Source organism: Euprymna scolopes, chromosome 32 (genome assembly GCF_053919585.1).
Source record: "Euprymna scolopes isolate OS-2025 chromosome 32, ASM5391958v1, whole genome shotgun sequence".
Lineage (NCBI taxonomy): Eukaryota > Metazoa > Mollusca > Cephalopoda > Sepiida > Sepiolidae > Euprymna > Euprymna scolopes.
In genome coordinates, this window is record NC_136513.1 from 96377256 (window position 1) to 96403464 (window position 26209).

Sequence of the window (26209 nt, forward strand, 5' to 3'; positions counted from 1 at the left end):
AATAGGATTAAAACTGCTAATCTTCAGACAATTAATCCTCTGACCTGCTTGAATAGGATTAAAACTGCTATCTTTGGAAAATTAATCCTCTGACCTGCTTGAATAGGATTAAAACTGCTAATCTTCAGACAATTAATCATCTGGCCTGCTTGAATAGGATTAAAACTGCTAATCTTCAGACAATTAATCCTCTGACCTGCTTGAATAGGATTAAAACTGCTTCAGACAATGCTCATCTCCAATTGCAGTGCATTGAGTCTCTACAGTTCCAGGTGAGTATTGTCTAAAGATAGCAGTTTCAATCCTATTCAAGCAGACCAGAGGATTAGTTGGCTAAAATGGCGAGACAGCAACTAACTTGATAATCTGTTGGGAACCTGTGTGTCAACATAACACACATATATAATTACCCTGAGAATGACCCCAAACTGTGATCAGCAATATAACTGTTTGGTTATGGTGCCGAAACCTGAGAATGAACCACAAACCTTTTAGATGTGTTAAGTAATTCTTTTCACCAACAGCAGTGACAATGTTTCACTAGTAATAGTAGCAGTGGTTATAGTCAGCTAACAGACTTCCTAACTTCCGGTGTGTCTGCTACCGGAAGCGGAAGCAGTGACAAGGCAAATGAGCTCTGTCACTTTTATTGTTTTTCAATATTTTCTATTGTGAAACGATTTATTGAAATAAAATATAAGAAAAGGACATTATTGAAAAATATACAATAAAAATTAGCAAAATTATAAAAAGATAAAAATGACACAATTAGTCTTTTTTTGCACTTTTAATAGCAAAATTTAAAAGATAAGTTTTTATGTTATTTGAAATTTTATAACAAATGTTTATGAAATTATAAAATAATTTTTTTTTTAAATTTTAAAAATAAGTTTTTATTTGAATTTATATAATAAAAAATATGTTTATGAAAGTATAAGAATAAAATTATTGTAATCAAAATAACAAAATTTCAAGCATCATAAAAAAAAAGATAAAAAACGTATCCAGTACATAATATTCACAAAATAGTTGGCTTTGATTCTTTGCCGCCACAGGAACTCTTGCGGATGACTATTGAAAAAAACTCAATAATTTTGTTAATTTTTATTGTATACTTTTCAATAATGGGAGTATGCAACATTCGTTGATCATCATTCAATCCCGGGCAACGTTGGGTCAACCTGCTAGTCAATTATAAAAGCAAACTATTAAAAATTTATTTTCAATTTAATTTTTTTTTGATAGATTTTTTTTTACACTTTCAATTTACTTTTAGGCCAAGCTAAAAACCCACATCCACGATCCAAATGCACCCGAATTGATCCACTTCCTATTCACACCCCTGAGCTTGATCTATGAGGCTAGCCGTGATTCATCACATGGTCAAGGAGATTTGGCAGCCCATGTTATTTCGCCCCTGCTCACGAAGGAAGCCAAAGACCTCCTCATGAATTGCCTCACCTCTAAGGAAACTGAGCTGTGGAGTTCACTCGGAAAGGCGTGGTCTACAATCAGGTGAGTTGGAAACAACAAGTATTCATGATTCTTTGTGTAGTACTAGCATGGCCAAAATCGGCCGCCATGCAGCATCTTTAGCTGAGGCACTGTTGTGACCCTATATAGCATGGTCCTTGCCCTGCGGTCTTTATTAGAGCAACAACTTTTTGGTGATTTGGTACAAAATGACCACCACCTCATGAATGGCCTCACCTCTAAAGAAACTGAGCTGTGGAGTTCACTCGGAAAGGCGTAGTCTACAAGCAGGTTCCACCTGGAACCCAAGATTATCCAAAGTTGGGGACATCACCAGGAGGAATGAAGGGATACATTTATCTCAAACTAATCCTTATCACTTCCTCCCATCTTTTCCGTGGCCTGCCCTCGTTAACTGATTTTGATAACTCAACTGTTCTACATCCACTAACACACTAACTTTTATCCCTTCTTTTAATGTGACCAAACCAAATGAGTCTCCTGTTCTGCACACAGCTGCCTATACTTTCCAGATTTATTCTTCACCTGGAGTTATAAGATCTAAGCTTTATCTTAAAAATTTTCATTGCATATCTATATATTAATATGATATTATTATTATTATTGTTATTATCTATATATTAATACGATATTATTATTATTATTATTATTATTATTATTATCTATATATTAATACGATAGCGTGTGTGTTCTTTTGTGTGTCACGCTTACATCCGCATCGTTTAATTGTTATGTTCTTCCATTTCTTGTCATAAATAATTTTACCAAGAATTCTTCACAAGTCTTGGTTTCAGTTTCGACTATAGCTGATGGCACTTAAATAATCTATTTTTTTTATAAATAATTTTATCAAGAATTCTTCACAAGTCTTGGTTTCGGTTTCGATTATGGCTGAAGGAACTTAAGTTTTTTTTTTTTTTTTTTTTTACACAGTGATCACCACTTATCAAGGCCCGGAAGCCACTCAGGGATAAGGGTTATTGCAAGTACATTACCTTAGTGTGGAGATTTGATGAAGTGTTTAATTAGGGGGGGGTGCGGTTCATTAGGAATTTGTTAACGTTGGACTTGAAGACATCCAAGTTGTAGTCCGGAGGGAAGCAGGCAGACGGAACAGAGTTCCACAGGCGTGCAGTTCTAAGAAAGAAGCTTTGTTCATGGAATCCACGTTTTGATTTAGGCACAGATATAGAGTGGGGGAAATTTTTCACAGTAGATTCAGCTAGACGGGTGTTTTTCGTGAAAGATTGGCGAGGGGGGACCAGTGATTGGAGTTCAGACGAGCACCTGCCATGAAAATAACGATAAAACAAGGATAGGCTCGCAACGTCTCTTCTGTGGGAGAGAGGTTGCAGGGTAGAGAAAAGGGCATCCCCCACTAAGCCACGAAGTCTATTTTGTACTCTGTCAAGGCATGATAGGCTGTTTTTGGCAGCTCCTGCCCACATATGGCAACAGTATTCCATCCTTGGACGTACTTGGCTTTTATATAGATAGAGAATTGCATCAGTAGTGAGATATCTTCTGGAGCGGTAGAAGGATCCCACCATCTTTCCAGCGACCTTGGCAACAGACTTGATGTACATGTTCCATTTCAGATCAGGAGTAAAGGTCAAACCCAGAAGCTTGTCAAAACACGGGGCCTCACCCAGACGAGAGCCATCCATCACAATTGATGCCAGCTGGGGATAAGAGCGTTGATGAAGTTATATATATATATATATATATATATATTTTTTTTTTTTTTTTCATAAGTTTTTATTTCGGTTTCGATTCAAGCTAATGCACCCAAGTCATATGGATATATTTTTTTTATTTTTGAAATCTCATCTTTATAACATATAAAAATCGATAGAACATAAGTTTTCTTTCGATCCTTCAAAACAGTTAATTTAAGACTGTGGTCGTCCTTCAAAGTGGATGCTCTAGGACGACCAGATCCAGATTTCCCTTTTACCAAGCGTTTGACTTCAAACCTTTGACCAATTCGCTTCACTACAGAAAGAGATGTTTTCACATTTTCTTTTCTTAAAATATCAAAAATCTGCTTGTAAATCATTTTCGACTGCCTTAATCCTGCAATTCGGTTTTTTATATCCTCGCCAAGATGCGGTCTTACCATTTTTAGGATTAATTTTTTCATTTATTATTATATGCTATGATAATAATGATCTGCAAAATATAAATTTTCAGTTAAAATAACCAAAAATTCATGGAAAAGAATTTTGAAAAATCGATTACTTCCTTTCACTCTTGGCCCATTTTTTTTTTGCTCATGAGTGTATATATCACATTTCAAATATTCAAAGAGGCTCATAAACAACTTGTTCATGTTGGACTTGAAGACGGCCATATTGTAGTCAGTTGGAAAGCAGGAAAAGACATGCAGTTTTAAGAAAAAAGATTTGTTCATGGAATCTACGTTTAGGTTTAGGCACAGATAAAGAGTGGAGGATATTATTGATAGTGGTTTCAGCTAGAGGAGTGTTTTCCATGAAAATCCGGAAAAAGGGAGCTCAGACGAGCACTTGCCATGAAAATGATAAAGCAAAGACAGGCTAGAAATGTCTCTTCTGTAGGAAAAAGGTTGCAGGGAAAAGAGAAGGGCATCCCCCACTAGGCTACAAAGTCTATTTTGAACTCTGTCATAGCAGGATAAGAGGCTTTTTACCCAGCCATCCTTGGACATATTTGGTTCTTATACAAGTAGAAAATTGCATCAGCAGTTAGATATCTACTGGAGTGGTAAAACAATCCCACCATTTTTCAGCGACCTTGCCAACAGATTTGATGCACATGTTCCATTTCAGATCAGGAGTAATGGTTAGACTTAGAAGCTTGTCAAAAAAAAAAAAAAGTATTTGCAATAACCCTTATCCCTGAGTGGCTTCCGGGCCTTGATAAGTGGTGACCACTGTGTAAAAAAAAAAAAAAAGGAGCCTCCCCAAGACAAGAACCATTCATTTTCACTGATTCCAGACGGGGATAAGAGCGTTATTGGTATTTATTTCCTTTTTCCTTTGCAAAACATGATCATGTTTTTCAAAGTCAAAAAGAAAAACGTTTCTTTTACAAAACAACCAAACCAAACACTGTGAATAAATATTTGAAGATATAAAGAATTTGTGAAGCATGAAAACTTTTTCCAAAATTATTGGATTCAGCATTAAATAACCTGAAAAGGGTTGATATGTCTGAAAACAAAACAAACAAATCTTATCTATTTATATGAAAGACTAGCCTGGGTGCCCGGCATTGCCCAGGTGTTTGGAAGTGTATGTTGAGCAAAAAAAAAAAAAAAGTGGTAGTAGGCAGGCAGGCTTGAACCCGTACTGTGAAGGACGAAAAGAACGTGAAAAAAAAAAATGACATCTTTGCCGTTGCGTCCATTGCTAAACTAGAAGTGGCGAAGATTTAAATTAAGGCTAGTCAACCAAAACAGATAGAAGCATTAAAATTAACCAGCCACCTCTTTCCCCACTGCACCATGTGATCAAGTCCAGAGGAGATAGAATCAGAGAGAACTTGGTCATTTACAATCTTTGAATTGGTATTAATGTACCACAAGTCTTTTTTAAATTGTAATATGGTATTAATGTAATACAAGCTTTTTAAAAAAAATCCAACTAATTTTTTTTTTCTGTTTTCAGTGACAATTGGCCGCATCATGTCCAACCGTACACCCCACGGTTTTATAATGGATGGCATCCAGCTCCTAACCTTGATGACATTTCTGGTGCTCCACCTCATATCGGCAATGGTCCATTCGTTAATCACCCAATGCCAGCACCGATAAGATATGAAGAGCCACAATACTTTGTAAGTATCACAATACTTTGTAAGTGTTACAATACTTTGTAAGTAAAATAAAATGAAAGATTAAATAAAAAACATAAACTCTTGTTTCGGAAGTTTTAAGATGAAGATTGATAATTTTTAGTTTTCAAATAATTCTGACTATTTTTCTCATCTAAGGCATTGTTCTCACGATATTTTGGCCAATGTAACGTGTGACTTTCTTCCAGCCTTATTTGTTACCGTCTGATTTAAGTTCATACAATATAAAAACTAAAAAAACTAAATGTATATTTGCGCATGCGTAGAAATAACACATTAAGTTGCTTTATGCCTGCCAAGTTCCATTTTTTTTTCAATGTTGACCCCTTAGTGGCTATTTTTTTCCAGCTAAAAACCAAGTTGAATCCATTCTGCAAGTATAAATCTCCTATATATCTAGTTTCAGTAGTTTGGTAGATCGTTTATCACACAGACAGACAAGGTCATTTTTATGTATATATAGATATATGTACACAAACACACACACATATACTAGCATGCCACCTGGCATTGCCAGTCATAAAATATGCTTAAATATGATATTTTAATTCGTGCTGATTTTGTATTTATAGAGTAAATTTTTTTATAGATTATTATATTGTACCTAATAAACATAATGATTTCAAAAGGTGAAGAAAAAAATGGCTTTGGTGCCATCAGTTGGAATTGAAACCGAAACATTCAGCGCTCCAGCCATAATTGTTATTTAGTACTTCAGTCTTTGTCATTACCATCTGGGCTATTGCCAGACGAATAAAAAAGCTAAAAATGCATATGTACGCATGCTCAGAAGTTGATTTACTCCTGCCAAGATTTACTGGGGTTTTTTTTACCCCTTAGCAGCTATTTTTACAGGCTAAAACCCTAATAAGAAGTGTTCCTGGGAACTAAATACCTTACATATCAAATTTCAAGTCTGTTGACCAAATATTCAGAGAGGAGTTTGGTAGAGACGTTTTACATTCAGACAAGGTCACTTTTTTTTGTGTGTGTATGTATGCTATATATATATATATATTTGTGCTATAATGTTTTTATCTTAAATCCTGTGCAATTATGCAGAATGTAGAAACTATGCATCAATAAAATTCAGTGTAATTGGTAAATGAAACCAATCATCTAATAAGTAACCATAAAAAATAAGTGATTAACGTTCGTTTTTCAATGGAATATGCAAGTTAGTTAATTTTCATGTAGTCGCTCGCATATCCATGACTGCGTATATTAAAAAAATTTATTTTAATAATTTTTATATAGAAAAGGTAGGCTTTTAATATCAATGCCTAAATGAAAAAAAAACTCAACATATATATATATATATATATATATATATATATATATATACACATACATACACACATGTGATAGCAATTATAGAATAAGGCTATTTTTTTTATTACAATCAACTTAAGACACAAAATCTAGTAATGAACAATCCCTTCTCAAGCCCAAACCATTAGAAAAAAAACAAGTTATCTATATATTGAAATCATAATAAGTATTATTATAGAAAATTAATAAAAATAATATAATAAAAGAAATAATAATAGCGAAAAACACAATAATGAAAGAAATAATTATTAAAAAAAGAAAAAATAATTTACATCGGTTTTACCACCACTACCCTTTCCTATAGTAAATTCTGACGCATTCATTGTTGATTATGGTAATTTGTTCAGTGTTGTTATGGCATTGTATAATGCTTGGCCCATCATTGTGCCTTATTATGGCTATAGGAGATTTATATAAGTATTTTTTGTTAACAAATAATGAAAAACTTCTTCCATTCATTGTACTCTTAGCATGAACCACAACGACGAGAAGAACTGCCACGGAGAGAGGAATTGCCACGGAGAGAGGAATTGCCACGGAGAGAGGAATTGCCACGGAGAGAAGAACCACCACCAATGTAAGTATAAATTTATTTCTATTATACCTAGAATTACATTCCAGGGTGGGTAAAATTAATTTCCCAAACAGAACAGCTTTGAACCACTTCTATGTCCCTTATGTCTAGAATTCTTATTCCAATTTTTGATCAAAATCTATTACATCATTTTGATTCTGGAAAATTGCTAAAATTTAAGGCTTGAACTTAAAGAGTCTTAAGAAGAAATTGAAATCCAGGGAATCTTGCTTTATGAGTGTTTCCTGATTGTGTTGTATTTCTGCTGTGTTTCAAAGAATACAACATATACATATGAAAATATGTCAATATATTTTATTGTCATGATTGATGGTTGGTGGTTAGGAGGAAGATGAATGCATGAGAATCCACCTGGTTGATTTATCTTGGCCCAAAATCTTCAACCAATAATGATATCCTTTTCGGTTGTTATTATATAACCATTTGTGATCATCTGAAATGCTCCCTTGGGACGGCTGTTATATAATCGTTGTTACTGGTTCTTTAAAATACCTTTGTCCAGTCTATATAATGTTTACATGTTCTTTTGTTGCTGGTACAAAATATATACACACACTGACAGTGAAGTAAATCACAACACGGCTGATTTACAAAAATATATTATTGTTTTTATTTCACTTCGACAATCAGCTTTTCTGTGATAATTTGTTATTCTCTATTTTAACATTTACTGGAAGGCGATGGGGTGCATGGTTAGACAGTTGTCTGGTGTTGAAGAGATGGGTGACACATGCCACAACTCTCTCTCTCTAACTTTTTCTCTGTGATGATTTTATTTATAAACACATTCTGTCTCATTAGAATTTTTAATATTCTCTTTGTTTATTGTCTCAACTTTTGATCGATATCTGCTCTTCTGGGTTAAATTATGCATTCCGTTAGACAATGGTGGAAAGTCTCAAATTGTTAACATTTGAATCCATTTGCATGTGTGCAACACATTGAATATTTTTCTTCTTGGGCTTGCCTGCCAATATCTAACACAGCATTGTCACTGTAGCCAGACCGCAAGGACATTTTATTTGGCCATTGTCATTTCACTGGATTGGCCTGGCTTTGATTATTCCTGTGATCTTTCAAATGTCATACTTTTAATTTTTTTTTTTTTTTTTTTTTTTTTTTTTAAATTAATCAGGTTGTGGCTTTTTTCAGAGCAGGTGCCTGTGTCAAGTCAATAATTTTTATTCAAATGACATTTTGGTATATTTGATAATTTTGTTGTTATTACATTTGGTCAAATGCACACTTTTGGCAAAATGATTTCTTGGTACACACGGCCAAATTCAAATCTGATGCATTTGCAAACGGTAGTGGCTAGGGTTACCTATAATTGTTGTCTGAAGATTATGCTTAAACAAATACAACTTTGGTGCAAAATTTTTAGCTGAATAAAAAGTTGTTTATTTTCTTTGTTTGCCACACCAGTTGCCGACACATATTTTATGACACAACAAGTTTGCTCTCTCTCTAGGTCTCCCAGCTTGGCCAGCTGGCTCACTTTCAAAGGAGGAGAATCGTGTACTTAACATATTCGCTGCCAACTACGAGTATTCTTATATTCTGGCATTTGCTTAGCCTTGCTTGCTACGAGTAAACTTGTAACGAAATTCTTTTTGTTAGTGTGATAACTGCCCAACTTGAACTGGTATCTACAAATAATACATTGATTATTATGTTTACGAGTTATCTTGTATTTGGCCTCTGCTATGTATTATTTTTTTTTCTAACGAATATGTATATAAGTTATAAGTTTAATGATTCACTAAAAATAAAAGCTGATTTGAGTTATTTTTATTACAAAAAATACACAAACTGATAAAAAAAATGACAATTTCTTTATAAAAAAGTGACCTGTGACAATTTCTTTATAAAAAAGTGACCCCCTGCAATTCTCGCAAAAAATGGCAAATTCCTATAAAAAAGATTTTTTACAAACAAAATAAAAACTGGTAAAAACTAACAATTCCTTTAAAAATAAATACAAATTTAAAATATATATCCCATATTGTATTTGTATGCATCATTTGCTGGCTTTATTTTTTTTCTTGACAATGACAATAAATTTAACAGAGCTGACAGCAAATGTGTTAAATGTGACGTTCAAATCACCGTTGGTCCTGGATATGACCTTAAACTATATCCAGTGGTGAGGCCTCAGCTTGAGGGCTTTGGGGAGTGTGGAGCCACCCTTTAATTACCATTGCTCCCAGGTCCACTCCGACCTGGAATGGTAGTACTTGTTAGGGTCCCCACTATGGGTTAAATAGAAACTGACTTGAAAACAACAAGTATATTAAAAAATTTTTCTTCAAAATCTTTGGATTCGGCATTAAATAATAATTAACAGATTAAGTAACCCAGAAAGAGTTGATATGCTGTAAAACAAAAACAACCAACCAACCATCATATTGTATTTATATGCATTAATTGCTGGCTTTATTTTTTGGAAATTGCGAAAAAATAGCTTGACAATGACAATGAATTTAACAGAGCGATAGCTGACAGCGAATGTGTTAAATGTAACTTTCAAATCACCGTCTTTTCCTTTTTTTCTCCCTTTTCCTTTTGATTTTAATACCTACAGTTCAGCCCAGCTTTGCTCGGGCCTTATGTACTGTTCATAACTTTATGTGCATAGTTTAACACATGTCCAGGTAACCTGCATCTAAAATTTCAAGTGTTTAGACCCAAAATTGGCGGAGGAGTTTGGTAGAGTCTGTAAAAGTCAACTTTTTCAACTTTGACCTCTTGGCAGCCAAATTTTCACCCAAAACTGATTAAAAAGCCTGCTGCATGTCTGAATACCCTTTATGTAAAATTTCAAATGTTTAGACCCAAAATTGACTGAATAGTTTGCTAGAGACCACAAATCGCAAATCTTTTGAACTTTGACCCAATGGCAGAAAAATTTTCAGCCAAAAACCGATTAAAAAGCTTGCCCTATGTGTGAATACACTTTATGTAAAATTTCAAATGTTTAGACCAAAAATTGACTAAGTAATTTGGTAGAGACTGCAGAGGTTAAATGTTTTAAAACTTTGACCCCAATTTTGATCCCTTAACATTTTCGTTTTGAGCTCAAATCAAGTTAAAAAGTTTAACTCATGTCCAGGTAATCTACATCTAAAATTTCAAATGTTTAGACCCAAAGTTGACGAAGGAGTTTGGCAGAGATTTCAAAGGTCAAATCGTTGAACTTTGAACCCTTGACAAATTTCTGGCCTAAAACTGATTTAAATGATTTACCCAAATCTCAATACCACTTTTTCTGAACTCTCGAGTCTGTAGATTGAAAATTGACAGAGTAGTTTGGTAGGGAAATGTACACAGACAGACGATTTCACTTTTATAGATATATACTTGTATTTCATTCTGTGATGTCCCACTCACACCACGCCTTAAAATGCTGATGTGCATTAACTTGGTCCGTGTGTCATTAATATCCATACTTGTCATGGTTTGATTATTTAATGACCGAGACGAACTATGTTACATATATTTATATATATATACAGGGTGGAACGATAAAAGTGTCGCCTTAAAAATGAGTATAGTCAACTTACGCCAAGGTCAATATTTCTTTTTCAATTTCGAGCTCTCAACACTTATCAAAAACCAAATCAAAAGTGTTTTGCACATCTAAATACCCTATATATCAAATTTCAACTCTGTAGACCAAAAATTCAGTGAAGAGTTTGGTAGACTTTTCACACACACACACATATATATATATATATATATATATATATATAGTAAGTTATAAAATATATATATGGCAAGGATTCGTCAGGCTTATGGAATCCTAGCGTGGATGAAACGCAGAATATTCTGTGTAGCTTAATTGCCATATATATTTTTATAACTTACTACCTAGCTCTACCTATTTATTGAGCACTGTTGAAGTAAATACTTAAAGTTTATGCATAAAATTATACTTTTGTATATTAATTTATGTGATTAAATGAAGTAGTCATATTTATATATATATATATATATATATATATATATATATAAATATGACTACTTCATTTAATATATATATATATATATTTAATATATATATATATATATATATATAGTTGGTGTAATGATAATGTCTTAAAGAAGACAACACTACAGTTTTATATATATATATAACACTACAGCTTTATATATATATATATATATATATATATATATATATATATATATATAATCTTTATATAGGAGATAATGACTATCTGTGTGTGTGAGAGGGGGTTGAATGTGTTCAATATCTGTTTTTCTTTTGTTTTCTTTTTGGTCTAAAAGAATAGAATTATATTAGAATAATTTTAATAATTTCCTGCATAAATCATTTTCCTTTTCCTTAATAATTCCATTTATTTTCCCTCAAGTTTGAAAATTCATCGACTCATAAAAATACTCAACACAAAAATATATATAGTATAAAGCAAATTGCTGCAATTTCTCAGATGTTGCTCAACTGCATCTAAGGAATCTACATGCAACAAATTTATCATATTTAATTTTGGATTTTCTTTCTATTAATTTGTAGGAGAAAACCGATTGTTATGCCACAGGAAGAACACCATGATAATTTCTTTGATGATCCGGTAGCACCTGTTAAAAAGTAAGTTGGTCTTTTTATAACGAGTACTATTGTTCTTGGTAGGCTTCTTGAACTGCCTTCCTCCAGAGGAGGAAATTTTTTGGAGATATTAAATTCACAAGCAGTCCTCAGTCGCTTGTATCTCCCTATTAGGGAAGATGATGACGTTAAGGTTTTAAAGTTCTTGCAAGGAGGTGTCAACATCCTTCTACAGCAACACCTAGTATTCCCAAATGGTCACCCATCTGTTATTAACCAGGCTCAACGTTGCTTAACTGTGGTGATCTAATGAGAACCGGCATGCCGATGTGATTTTACTGTATATTCACTCAAGATGGAAAACAATGATTTTAACATTGACCATCTGGTGCTTCCAAATCAGGCAGTTTGAAGATACTGGCTCCCTGACCTGAAATGCACCAAACATGTTGTTGGTATTTATTTCCTTTTTCCTTTTCAAAACATGATCATGTTTTTTAAAGTCAAAAAGAAAAACGTTTCTTTTACAAAACAACCAAACCAAGCACCATGAATAAATATTTGAAGATATAAAGAATTTGAAGCATGAAAACTTTTTCCAAAATCATTGGATTCGGCATTAAATAACCTGAAAAGGGTTGATATGTCTGAAAACAAAACAAACAAATCTTATCTATTTATATGAAAGACTAGCCTGGGTGCCCGGCATTGCCTGGATGTTTGGAAGTGTATGTTGAGCAAAAAAAAAAAATGTGGTAGTAGGCAGGCAGGCTCGAACCCGTACCACGAAGAAGGAAAAGAATGTGAAAAAAAAGTGACCTCTTTGCCGTTGCATCCATTGCTAAACCAGAAGTGGTGAAGATTTAAATTAAGGCTAGTCAACCGAAAAGAAGGGATGACTTTCGAAAATATTGGCAAAAAAATCGACCCCTCCATGTAGAAAATTGCCAAGTTGAGGGTAAAGGAATTAATGTTTTTAGCCAATTTTTTTATATTTGTCGTCCAAAGGGTTGAGCTTCAAAACAATACTGATCTCGTAAAAATCTGTCGCCTCTGTCGAAGGTTTTAGGCATACATACATACATACATACATACATACATACATTTAAACAGACAGGTGAGATTTATATTATAGATTGTCTATAGTTTTTAATGACCCAAAAATATTTCTAGGGAATTCCTATTTCAGTCATGTAAATTCTTTAGAGCTGAGAAAGCAACACACACTCGAGTCGGATTATTTTGTTTTACTTTCTGCCATGATGAAATGTTCGTTTATAGCAGCAACAGTTTGTTCCCTTTTTTCTCCCAGCTGATAAACTTACACGTGAATGAGGCAATGTCCAAAAACAAAAAAAAAAAATAATGCTTTTCAAACAAAAAATCTGCTTTTTTATGCTGTCATCTCGAACACAAGACAACACCTAAATTTGCATACTTGGTACATATTTGGTACAGATTCGCTTGCACTTGGCACTGCAGACTTGCTTGCAATCCCTCGTGCAACTGACTTCAACCATACTTCGCTTAGACTCTGCAGACGCACTTGCAGACTAAGAACGTGCAGACCGACTTGCACTCACACCTCACTTTCAACCACACCACTTGCAGACTGATGAACGATTGTGCCGAACCACTTGCACTTACCGGTCATTCTTAACCAACCCTGCCGAGACACAAATCTATTATTAATTGATAACAATCAATTATCCAGGGAGAGGACCTTGTCACGGTGTGCTCACATCGTTGTTTATGTTTTACCATGCTGGCCATTTTTTCATTTGTGAACAATCTTATATACACCGCCTGGCGGCAAATAATCGTTTTCTCAAGTCAAACTGAAGTGAAGTAAACTTAATTTCAACTTTTTCTCCATGAAAATAGATAGTAGAGACAATCAATTTAAACGTGGAATTATTTTGGTTTCAGTGGAGAATTCTATTCCTTTGTTTTCTTTCTGGGACCGGCGTGTCTTGTAATGATACCTTCTCATAAATAAAGCACTTTGGCGGCCTATCAAGGAAGTTTTGGCCAGGTGCCAGCCCCAGCTAGGGGAGTAGGAGGAGGCTCCCGAAGCGACGACTGACGCTACCAGTCACATCGATTGAACCCACCTGCCAAAGGTTTTCCAGTGACACCAGCCATCTCAGCAGCAGTTCAAACAGCTCTTATCAGGGCTACTAATAAGCTTTTCTACTAATGCGATTCACTACTGCTTGCCTCCTGAGACCTACTAGCAGTGAACTTCACTCCCAGTCTCCAGCACTTTCAGCTCGCTTCAGCGGCTTCCTGCTCATTCAAGCAGCCTTTCCAGCCCTTGGTGCCTCCAGATCACTTCTGCAGCCTTCCAACTCCTCTTGCAGCTTTCGGGCAACTTCACTGATCCTCCGTTCTCAGTGTCGTCCATTCCTTAACACTGACCTCTCCGTTCTCAGTGTTGTCCGTTCCTTAACACTGATCCCCTGTTCTCAGTGTCCACCGTCCGTTCTGGATTGTCTTGACATCCAACCAATCGTTCCAGACCCAGCGAGCAACCCTGAACCACGCTACGTCTAAAGTACCTGTTCCAGACCTCCAGACCTTAGCCTCCAGTGACGTGTGACCTTCCAGGTGACCAGCATCCAGATGATACGATTTTTTGCTCCCTTTGCAAATAAAAGGCGAATCCTCATCTTTAACAAAACAACCTGTGTCTGTCATTCTTCTTTGCCTTTTTGCTGGTTACTTTTTGCCCGTGTCTACCTTGTTAGTTGTTGGGTCGATTGTCCCCAGATGCCGCGGCCCCACAACATATACTTGCTTATCTGTCAGTTTCTATGTTCAAGTTATTTGTGTTTAGCATAGATATCACTTCATCCTCAGGTGCCTCTCCAGTTGTTGATTGCACATTGAATACGTGGCATATATACTAAGTGGCAAAGTTTACACAAAAGTATATAATGTGCCCATGATACCTACCTTGTTGGCTTAAATACATATTTTATAATTCATAATAAGTTCACTACTCTACTAAGAACCATATTTTGAATCTTCCTGCATTCACAGATCTTTTAATATATATATATATATATATATATATATGTATATATATATATGTATATATATATTTTTTTATAATATATACCAATCATTATTTAAGAAACTCAATTTAATTACAGAGCAATATAGAGAATAAATGACAAAAAAACCATATTCCAAAATTCATGTTGACCATCTTATAATTTATTCCTTTAATTCACTGATTGATATAATAATTAAGTGATTGATTTTGCGCTACGAAACAGATACCGTCAAGAATTGTAAAAGTCAACTGAATTAAAGGAATTACAAATCTTTTCTTGCCAGGTACAGAGTGATAGAAATCGACTTACATAAAATTTCTCAGTTGCTTTGCTTCTCTTTGTCTCTAGCAAAGAAGGTGGGTTCCCTTTATCGAGCTAGAAGGCTACTCACACCTGAGAGTATCCTGTACCTCTACAAGGCCACCATTCGCCCATGCATGGAGTATTGTTGCCACATCTGGGCTGGTGCATCTGCCATTAGCCTCTCCCTCTTAGATAAAGTCCAAAAAAGAGTTGCCAATCTAATCGGTCCCACTTTATCAACTAAGCTCCAGCCCCTGTCTCATCACTGCAATGTTGCATCACTGTGCCTGTTTTACAAATATTTTAATGGAATGTGTTCTGATGAACTCGTTGCACTTGTACCCACTCGACGTACATATCCCCAACAAACCCGCTTAGCAATAAGATCTCACCCCTTCATTGTTGTTGTCCCTAAATGCCAGAAAGCTTTCTATTCTAATAGTTTCTTCTGTCGAACAGCTGGACTTTGGAATTACCTTCCTGCTACCTGCTTCCCTAGCTGTATTGATATGCAGAAGTTTAAATGTAACATAAACCAACATCTTGTTAATCTTTCCTAGACATGGCCCCAAATAGTAGCCCCTTACGTCCAAGTGGTGATATGCTTTGTAAGGGGTGAACATGAGTTTAAAAAAAAAAGCAACTTGTAATTTGCAATCAGCGTTTTGCTTGGCTTTGGAAGCTTTTCCATCGAATCATACCAATCGTGTGAGATTCTGAAGTAGCATTCTCCTTTATTTTCTCTAAAGCTGTCCTCCATGATCTTGCTTAGAATGGTTTTGCTTAGAATGGTTTTGCTTATCTGTCAGTTTTTCTTTGTACGTTAGTGATACATACACTCATTGAAAATTGTGTTTTCAATAAATAAGTTTCATTTTATTAAACAAAGCCGTTTATTTTGACAATCAATTCATAGCTTATGACATGTGATGGAGAGAAAGAGGTGGTGGCTGTTGACAACAACAAAAAATGCATACACATGCATCTGGTCAACATTTCTTTCATCTGTCCTGACCCACAAAAGTATTTATTTATATATAACTTCAAATTCTTTGTTCTGCCACGATTGACATTGCAAGTCTAGAAATAAAACTGTTATTTTTCTGGTACTTGCCCGGTACCATTATTCAACATGAGTACCATTGTATTATATTGTATTATATTGTATTTATTCTTTATGGAATTGAAAATACAATTAATTTAATGAGAAATGCACAAGGTATTTTGTAATTAAAAAAAAAAAATTTTGATTCCCTTTCAGATTTTGCAAATGCTCCAATTCAAGAATTAAAAAGAACCCGAAAGAATTGACGGTTACAAAAGGAGAAATTTTAGAAGTAAGTATTTTTTTTTTTTTACTTTTATTCATCCAAATTATCACAAACCCCAATATTATTTCTGTGGTCTTCCTCTTCCGTGCCCTCTCTTCTGTTCTGGCTGTGTTGTCCCTCACATTCGTGGCCCCAATAAAGGAGTGCACATATTTGCAAGCATAAAAAAACAAAAAAACTCACAAACGTCCAATACATTTTGTAAATATTAGTTGCTTTCTGAGTGTTTGTGACACTATTGATTCTCGGAACGCTTTCGACTCTAATAGTTTCTTCCCTTGAACTGTTAAACTTTGAAATTTCCTCTTTGTTTCCTGCTTTTAAATGTAATACAAACATCTTGCTGCTCAGTTCTCTACATAGTCTCTGCATATATCGTCCCAAATACTCTCTACATCAGTGCTTTTCAACCTTTTTGCTGAAGCAGAACCCCTTGGAAACATTCCACTAGTTCATGGAGCCCCCACACAATAATTTAGTTGTCTTATACAAATAAACAGTATGTAAAAAAAATAAAATGAAAACATTCACGTTTAACGCATTCTACATGTTTGTTGTACATGAACTGAAGAATTGTACATATTTGAATGGATTACATTTATTCTTAGCAAAAACTCAAGTGGAAAACTGAGGTTGGTGTTTCTGACACAACTCTTTAAGATTGAGTCTTGTTTTTGATAGCTTTGAAATGTCATGGCCTAAAAAGGTTTGCCCCTTTTTTCCCATTTTCGTCTTGATTGATCTGATGATACAATACAATTTTTATGTAACTTTTACCCATATCTTTTAATTCAATTTATGAATTGCTCCTCTTAATTGTGTAGAGCTTTTACTATCTTGATAGGTTTGCTTTATTAAAGATTATATCTTTATCAGGTTCATATATCTATAATATAAAGCTGAATGTCTGTGTGTGTGTGTGTGGTCACAAATAGGCTCCTATATGGTTGACTATTTTAAAAAACTGATTACATATAATGATAGAAGACGTATCAAGACACAGGAATGGGTATGTTTGATCTGGCAGAATGGTGGTTCATTAAAATTGTGGGATCTGCGTTCACGCCTGGTCCACAAAGTATGGAGATAAAAAATTTTAAATTTAAAAAAAAAACGTTTACAAGTATTTTTGATATAGATGTACATAATAATACTTTGATATGTATGTTTTAACTTAAATAGGGATGGTATAGTAAAATTGTGGGGTCTGCGTACGCGCCTGGCCTCCATAGAATGGAAATAGGCACAAACTTTAATAAAAACTTTTCATATCTATCTGCGTAAGTATACTTTGATAATTATGTTTCAGTTTGAAGAAATATGATATAATAAAATTATGGGGTGTTCGTTCGCGAACCTCCATAGAATGGAAATATGTCACAAAGTTTAAGAAGTTTTTTTAATATAGATCCACAGAATATTGTGATAAGTGTTTCAGTGTGAACAGGTATGGTATAATAAATTATGAGGTTTATCTATTTTATTTTTACTTTCATCATATTTTGCTTTGGTTTTGATACCCTCAAATTCGAAACTATCTCTTTACAACCCTTCCTTTTCATAACCTATCATATTTTCATAAATCAGAGTCCAATTTCTGTAGGCTGTTTTTGAACCCAGTCAACAACGGATACTTTTGCTAGTATATATATATATATATATATATATATATATATATATATATATATATATATATATAAATGTAAAAATAGGATATGTTCATTACTTTTGTATTTCACTGATAACTTATGAAGAAAAAATACACGTTGTGAAACTTGTAGATAAATCAATTTCCTTTCATATGACAGGGACTTATGCATTTATAACTATACTAGCAGGGAACCTGGTGTCACCCGGTCATAAAATACGTTTAAATATGATATTTTAATTCATGAAGATTTTGTATTATTATAGAGAAAATTCTGTATTGATTATTATATTGTATTCAATATGTATAGCAATGATTTCAAAAGTTTAAAAAATAAATGCTCCAGCCTTAGTCCTCTTTAGCCTTGATCGTTACTGTCTGAGCTATTGTTCCGATTTTTCTGATTTTTCGTGCATATACAGTATGGGGCTCAAGTGAAAATTGTATTCTAAGTAAAACCTCTTTGATATATTTACATATTATGTAAAAATATTTTGACCAAAACTGAGGAAAAAATTTGGAAGACTCTTTTATAACCCAGTCAATGACAGGTACTTCTGTTAATTTAAAAAAAAAAATGTTTAAAATTAAATGTAAAAATCAGCTTCTGTATTTTTCTGCTTGTTTTACGGGATATTCGTTTTTATTGTCGATTGACAAAATGATAAAACTGATTTTTTTCTTTAATTAAAATGCATTTGTAAAACTGACACTCTTTTGGAAGTTGAAGGTTCAATGCGGACGGCACTCACAATACAGTTGCGAATTACTTAGGACTTCTGCTAGTGATATGGCATAATAACGTTGACACGCCAGTTCTCGCCAGATCACCGAAGTTAAGCAACATTGAGCCTGGCTAGTACCAGATGCGTGATCATTTGGGAAGGAGAGGCGCTGTATGTACCGTGAGGTAAAATACCAGGTTGAGAAACTGCCATAGTCTATCCTTCTCTTGAGGGTAAATGGGACTCTCTTAAGTTGTAGTAGGCACCCCATCTAGTGATGGCGTTACGATAAGAAATACTCTTAAACGCCCTGGCGAAGCATCAAGTATTCAGCTACCGACAAGATTTGAATTACACTACAAACTTGTGTAGCGAGTTCAATCTCGGCTGCAGCCAGGCTGGATTGGATTGGACTAGTGATAGAATGGTTCCAATATTTTTCCCAATTCCAATACAATTACACATTCTATGCTAACTTCCTGATTTCAATACAATTTCTGATTCTGATTCTTTATAAATCTGTAAATATTTAATTATAGAGTTGTTATTTTCCCCCGATTGTCGTAAAAACACGTTAAATATGCAGATATTTTCCTAAACGTCAAAATACATTTGTGGAGGATGATCTCTTGATTTTAGCTTTACTGGTATTTTAAAAATCAATAAATATTTATTATTTCATCATTATTATTTCATCATTATTATTTCATCATTATTACCAGTAATGGAAGATTTTGCTTTAAACAAAATCAAATAAAAAATGACAATTAAAAGAATCGTTTTGGCATCGGAAAATAGGCACCAATTTTTCTAATTCTGATATTGATTCTGATATCGCCAAATTTGTTGATTTCCCGACTCTGATTCCGATTAATCGTCCCAACACCAACTTCTACCCAATCTTGCTATTCCCATGGATTAAATAAAAGGTTCCATTCGAAATGCAGATTCAGAAAGATTCCAGATGTGACATGATTCATCTGAAGAAGGTTAAAATTTACATTAAACAAAACACGAAAATAACATTCAAGATGAAAACAGTAGTTTGAATAATACAAGTTAAAATTTTACTCAATAATTTTTCCTAAATTTTGGTGTAGATATCTATTTTTGCCTGATATGTAAGTATATCAAAGAATTTTCCTGTTAACTTATTTGGAGCTGTGATTCTCCCCTGTATCCTTACCTGTAAAAGCACCTTTGTTTAAATTATTTTTATTGTTTCTCACTAACACATCATCAAAATTTCTTTTAGTTGGTTATAGTGCTCCCTCTCCACACGCATGCATGCAAGACAGGGGGAAAGGAGACTGTGCCACAAGTTAGGAGATTCATCTGAAATTTAATTTGCATTCCAGTAAAAACTCTTTAATATACTTTTGTATCAATCAAAAATGTGTCCTCCCCCCAAAAAATGATGAAAAATTATTGAGTAGAATTTTTATTAAAGATAAAAAAATCAGTTTCCGTATTTTGCCAGTCAGCCATTCATTATTCCTTTGTTAAAAGCTGAGTTACCTGCTCTTGCTTTATGGAATTTCTGCTCTTATTAATCAAAGGTACAGTGACAAGGATGACCATAGACCCCCCCCCCCCCATCAAACAATGCTGTATTGGCAAAATATAACAAAACTGAACATTGAAAAACGTTTCTTTATGGACGACCATTTTTTATTTCTTCCTTTTTTTGCACAGGTATTGGAAGATTCACGCAACTGGTGGAAGCTGAGGAACAATAAAGGAGAAATCGGACACGCACCATTTACAATCTTACAGAAAATCAACAATCCAGTGAGTGACTTTTGAGTCTTACTCTTCTCCACCAACTCTAAAAAATAAAACCGCAACTTTTTGGCTAGAATCAAAGTATAGTATCTATTTTGCTATTACTCTTTCTAACCTTATAAGTGACATACTGTCTACCAACCTCTATTCCTGGTCCCATCACCGCTATATTGCATCTCTGTGTTTGTTTTTTCAGCTTGGAATCAGATGAGAACATTACCAAATCATATCTCTCAGAGTTTAGGAATATTTTACTTTTTGTTTCAAAATATTAGTTTTTTTTTCTAGGAAAGTGATATCACTGTTTTCTCATTTTTAATTGGAAAATCCTATAAAGTCGAAAAATCTGTTTATTATTCTACCATCTTTTATTAGAAAAATATTAAGAAAGTTTTTTATTTTATATTTTTTTATTTCATATTTTTTTTATTTCGTATATTTTCATTTCATATTTTTTACACCATATTTTTTACACCATATTTTTTGCACCATATTTTTTACACCATATTTTTTACACCATATTTTTTACACCATATTTTTTTACATCATATTTTTTTATATCATATTTTTTTACATCATATTTTTTTACATTTTTTTTACACCATATTTTTCTACACCATATTTTTCTACACCATATTTTTTACACCACATTTTTTTTACACCACATTTTTTTTACACCATATATTTTTTACACCATATATTTTTTACACCATATTTTTTTTACACCATATTTTTTTTACACCATATTTTTTTAAACCATATTTTTTTTACACCATATATTTTTTACACCATATATTTTTTACACCATATTTTTTTTACACCATATTTTTTTTACACCATATTTTTTTAAACCACATTTTTTTTACACCATATATTTTTTACACCATATTTTTTACACCATATTTTTTTTACACCATATTTTTTTTACACCATATTTTTTTAAACCATATTTTTTACACCATATTTTTTTTACACCATATTTTTTTTACACCATATATTTTTTACACCATATTTTTTTTACACCATATATTTTTTACACCATATATTTTTTACACCATATTTTTTTACACCATATTTTTTTAAACCATATTTTTTACACCATATTTTTTTACACCATATATTTTACATAATATTTTTTTAAACCATATTTTTTTACATCATATTTTTTACCACCATATTTTTTACACCATAATTTTACACCATATTTTTTTACACCATATTTTTTTACACCATATATTTTTACACCATATTCTTTTACATCATATTTTTTTACATCATATTTTTTTTCATCTAATATTTTTTTCATCTAATATTTTTTAATATTTTTTTCATACTTTTTAATATACCATATTTTTTTATTCATATATTATAATATATTTGTTAGTATTATATGTTTAGTATCATATCTTTGAATTCCACACTTTTTTAATTGCACATTTCTTTTAATTTCAATTTTTTAATTTCAATTTTTTTTAATTTCAATTTTTTAAAAATTTCACACTTATTTTTAATTTAACACTTTTTAAAATTTCACATTCTTTTAGTTTCACATTCTTTTAGTTTCACATTTTTTTAGTTTCACATTTTTTTATTTCACATTTTTTAAATTTCACATTTTAATTCTACACTTTTTTAAATTCCACACTTTTTAATTCCACACTGTTTAAATTTCACACTTGTTTAAATTTCACACTTGTTTGAATTTCACACATTTTAAAATTCCACACTTTTTTAAATTCCACACTTTTTTAAATTCCACACTTTTTTAAATTCCACACTTTTTTATATTCCACACTTTTTTAAATTACACATTTTTTAAATTTCAACTTGTTTAAATTTCACACTTGTTTAAATTTCACACTTGTTTAAATTTCACACTTGTTTAAATTTCACACTTGTTTAAATTTCACATTTGTTTAAATTTCACACAGTTTTTAATTCACAAAGTGTTTAATTTCACACTTTTAATTTCACACTTTTAATTTCACACTTTTAATTTGACACTTGTTTAAATTTTACACTTGTTTAAATTTTACACTTTTTAAAATTTCATACTTTTTAAACTTTCATACTTTTTGAAATTTCATACTTTTTGAAATTTCATACTTTTTTAAATGTCATATTTTTTAAAATTTCATACTTTTTAAAATTTCATACTTTTTAAAATTCCACACTATTTTAATTCCACACTTTTTAAAATTCCACACTTTTTAATTTCACACTTTTTAATTTAATTTCACACTGTTTTAATTTCACACTTGTTTAAATTTCAAACTTTTTAAAAATTTAACACGTTTTTTAAACTTTCACACTTTTTAAGATTTCACACTTTTTAAACTTTCACACTTTTTATATTTCACACTTTTTATATTTCACACTTTTTTATATTTCACACTTTTTTAGGTGTCACACTTTTTTAGGTGTCACACTTTTTAAAATTTCACACTTTCAATTACACCCTTTTAAATTACACCCTTTTAAATTACACCCTTTTAAATTACACCCTTTTTTAATTTCACACTTTTAAATTTCACACTTGTGTAAATTTCACACGTTTTTAAAGTTCACATGTTTTGGTAAATTTCGCACTTTTTGAATTTCACACTTTTTTAAATTTCGCACTTTTTAAATTTCACATTTTTCAAAAATTTCACACTTTTTTTCATATTTTTTATATCATATTTTTTTATTTCATACTTTTTAATATCATATTTTTAATTCATAGATTATGATATATTTGTTAGTATCATATTTTTTAATTTCACACTTATTTTATTATTGTGATGATTAATTGGAATCGGGAATCAGAAAATCAGAATTGTTGGTGATATTAGAAAATAATTGTGCCTTTTTTTTGATACCAAAAACAATTCTCTTAATTACTTTTTTTTTATTTAATTTTGTTTTTATCTTTTAGAAAATATCTGAACATTTAACGGTAATCAGGAAAAATAACTTTATATATAAATTCATAAAGAATTGGAATTGGGAATTTACTATGGAATCGGTAATTGTATTGAAATCGGGAAAAATGTTGGAATCGTCCCATCACTAGCTTATAAAAGAAAAAGAAATCATAAAAAAGAAATCAATATTTGTTTTTTCTATCAGTTATATATATATATTTATGAAACTTACCTTACACTGAGTGTTTTTTATTTTCTTCTTGATTTGAATTCTAATATTTTTAAAGTTTCGTAAAAATTATCCAATAATTATTTACTGTATTTTCTTTGTAACAACAAAACGAATATTGTAAGTTTCTTGTTTTTTATTTTTCAATTAATTTTTCATTGAATTATATTGTGGCAACAAAAAGAATATTTTTTTTCATTGAATCGTCTTCATAATAATGGAAAAAATATTCATTGAAAAAATTTGGTAGGGTTTGCAAAAAAATAAAAAAAATTATGATCTTTTCGTTTTGAACCTTCCAGTGTTTTATGTAAATTGCCCCCCAAAATTCAGACAATAACAATGGTTCTTACTCTTAATAAATACCTTATTTTTTTCTTCTTTGTATCTATTACAATTGTGATATTATGGTCCAAAGATCACTGGAAAAATAGTTGGATCATTCTACCACTCCAATAGATATCTGACTGCCAATGCAATATGCTATCTGTATAAGAGCCAAGTATGTCCTAAAACGGAGTTCTCTTGCCACATCGGGGCAGGAGCTACTTGGTGCGCCCTATCTTGCCTTGATAGAGCTCAAAACCGGCTTCGAAACCTCGTAGGTGATGCCCTTTTCTCTTCCTCACAACAGATGTTGCGAGACTGTCTCTGCTCTATCGTTACTTTCATGGCAAGTGCTTGTCTGAGCTCAAATTTATGAATTTCATATTGTCAAACTTTCACAAAAAACACTCAACTAGCTACAACCACTATCACCAATTTTCCCCACTCTCTATCTGTGCCTAAATCTAAATGCAGATTCCATGAACAAAGCTTCTTTCTTAGAATTGCCAGCCTGTGGAACACTGTTTCACTGGCCTGCTTCTCAGTTGATTACAATATGGTAGCCTTCAAGTCCAAGCTAAACAAGTTCTTGTTGAGCCGTTTCGTTTAAATAATCCAAATTTTACCCAATCTACACCATTAACGATTACTACATTGCCACCTTAAATTCATTAACCCTTATCCTCGAGTGGCTTTCATGACTCCTTTGTAAAAATTGTAATGCTAATTTCTGTTTCTTTTTTTGTAGGGTGCTGATAATGGCATTGCTAACCGAAATGGTCAAAGAGGTGACATCCCTTATTTCTAACCCCGTCATCCCAAATTGACCATCCCTGCTTCTGAGTGTAAACCAAAATTATATACCGAGCCCTCCATATTCATTTCACATACAACCCCTTTTTTCTGTATTTTTTTTTTGGCTTTATTTCAATGTATGCATAATTTTTTAACTTTATTTTTTTAAAACATTTGAAACTAAAGAAGACAGATTTGTATTTGTTACAAAAAAAAATGTTCTATAGAATTCCGTAACTTCTAAAATTATGGTTGCGAAATGGAGAATTTTAAAATGTTTTCAATTTTATATAAACGTGATTTTATTTTATTTTTTAATTTTTTTTTTATTTAAAAAAAAAAAAATCCCCTTTCCACTTTTGTTGACATTCGGCCGCCCACCATAAAATGTTTATATATAGTTGTAGATTCCCAGTTACCCCTATCCCACAATGCCAATCAGCATATGCATACGAAATGATTTGGCATTAAAAAATGTTTGGTTCTTATTCAGAATTACAATTATTTCAAAAACAAAAATACAGAAAAATCTTTGAACATACTCATTATGGAACATAGATGCCATATTCCAAAAATCATGTATGTGATCAAGTAGTTTTTTTTTTTTTTAAGAAAATCAAATATTATGACTAGCCAAATAGGACAGGCAGCAGGCACCATATTTTTATTTATTTTTTTTTTGGTTGCATTAAAATTCAAGAGCGCATACCTCAGTTCGACTAATGAGGTTTAGCTATTTCTCTGACATCAATGGCTGCCAAAATATTTAATCTCCAAAAATTGTTAAGTTTAATTTTCTTAAAAAAAAAAAACCCAAAAACTACTTGGTCAATTTATTTGATTTTTGGAATATGACAACTTCATGCTGTGACGAGTATGTACATGATAAAGATTTTATTGTATGTAAAAAAAAAAAAAAAGAAAAGAAAAGAAGTGTAATTCTAAATATTCACTGAAAGTTCTAATAAATAAAATATATATTTTTTAAATGTTAAAAATTTTTTTTTCCAGAAGCTTTTTTGTCATTTGTGAAAACATAGTCAAATGAGGGACAACAGCAATATTATGAAATGTTCAGAAAACAATATTATGAAATGTTCAGAAAACAATATTAAGAAATGTTCAGAAAACAATATTAAGAAATAGTGTTAGGAATCGTTAAGTTAGTTTTGCAGCATTCAACAACAATATTACTGAATGTTTTGGAGATAATATCACGAATTAATGGACGAGGTATCGCAAGATAATACTTGTAAGAAAACCGATACAT

The 26209-nt window shown here is 32.2% G+C and overlaps 1 protein-coding gene across 3 annotated transcripts in view; it reads left to right on the top strand.

Moving 5' to 3' along the window:
• The window catches only part of LOC145256514 (epidermal growth factor receptor kinase substrate 8-like), a 258101-nt gene extending 232852 nt beyond the window's left edge, over positions 1–25249 (top strand). For all 3 annotated transcript variants that reach the window (XM_080115500.1, XM_080115501.1, XM_080115502.1), the window contains 7 exons: positions 1277–1515; positions 5145–5313; positions 7134–7240; positions 11796–11870; positions 16455–16530; positions 20593–20688; positions 24893–25249. In XM_080115500.1, coding sequence (XP_079971626.1) covers positions 1277–1515; positions 5145–5313; positions 7134–7240; positions 11796–11870; positions 16455–16530; positions 20593–20688; positions 24893–24952 — 822 coding nt within the window. In that variant the 3' untranslated portion in view covers positions 24953–25249. The remainder of the gene's footprint in view (positions 1–1276; positions 1516–5144; positions 5314–7133; positions 7241–11795; positions 11871–16454; positions 16531–20592; positions 20689–24892) is intronic.
• Positions 25250–26209: the final 960 nt, after the last annotated feature.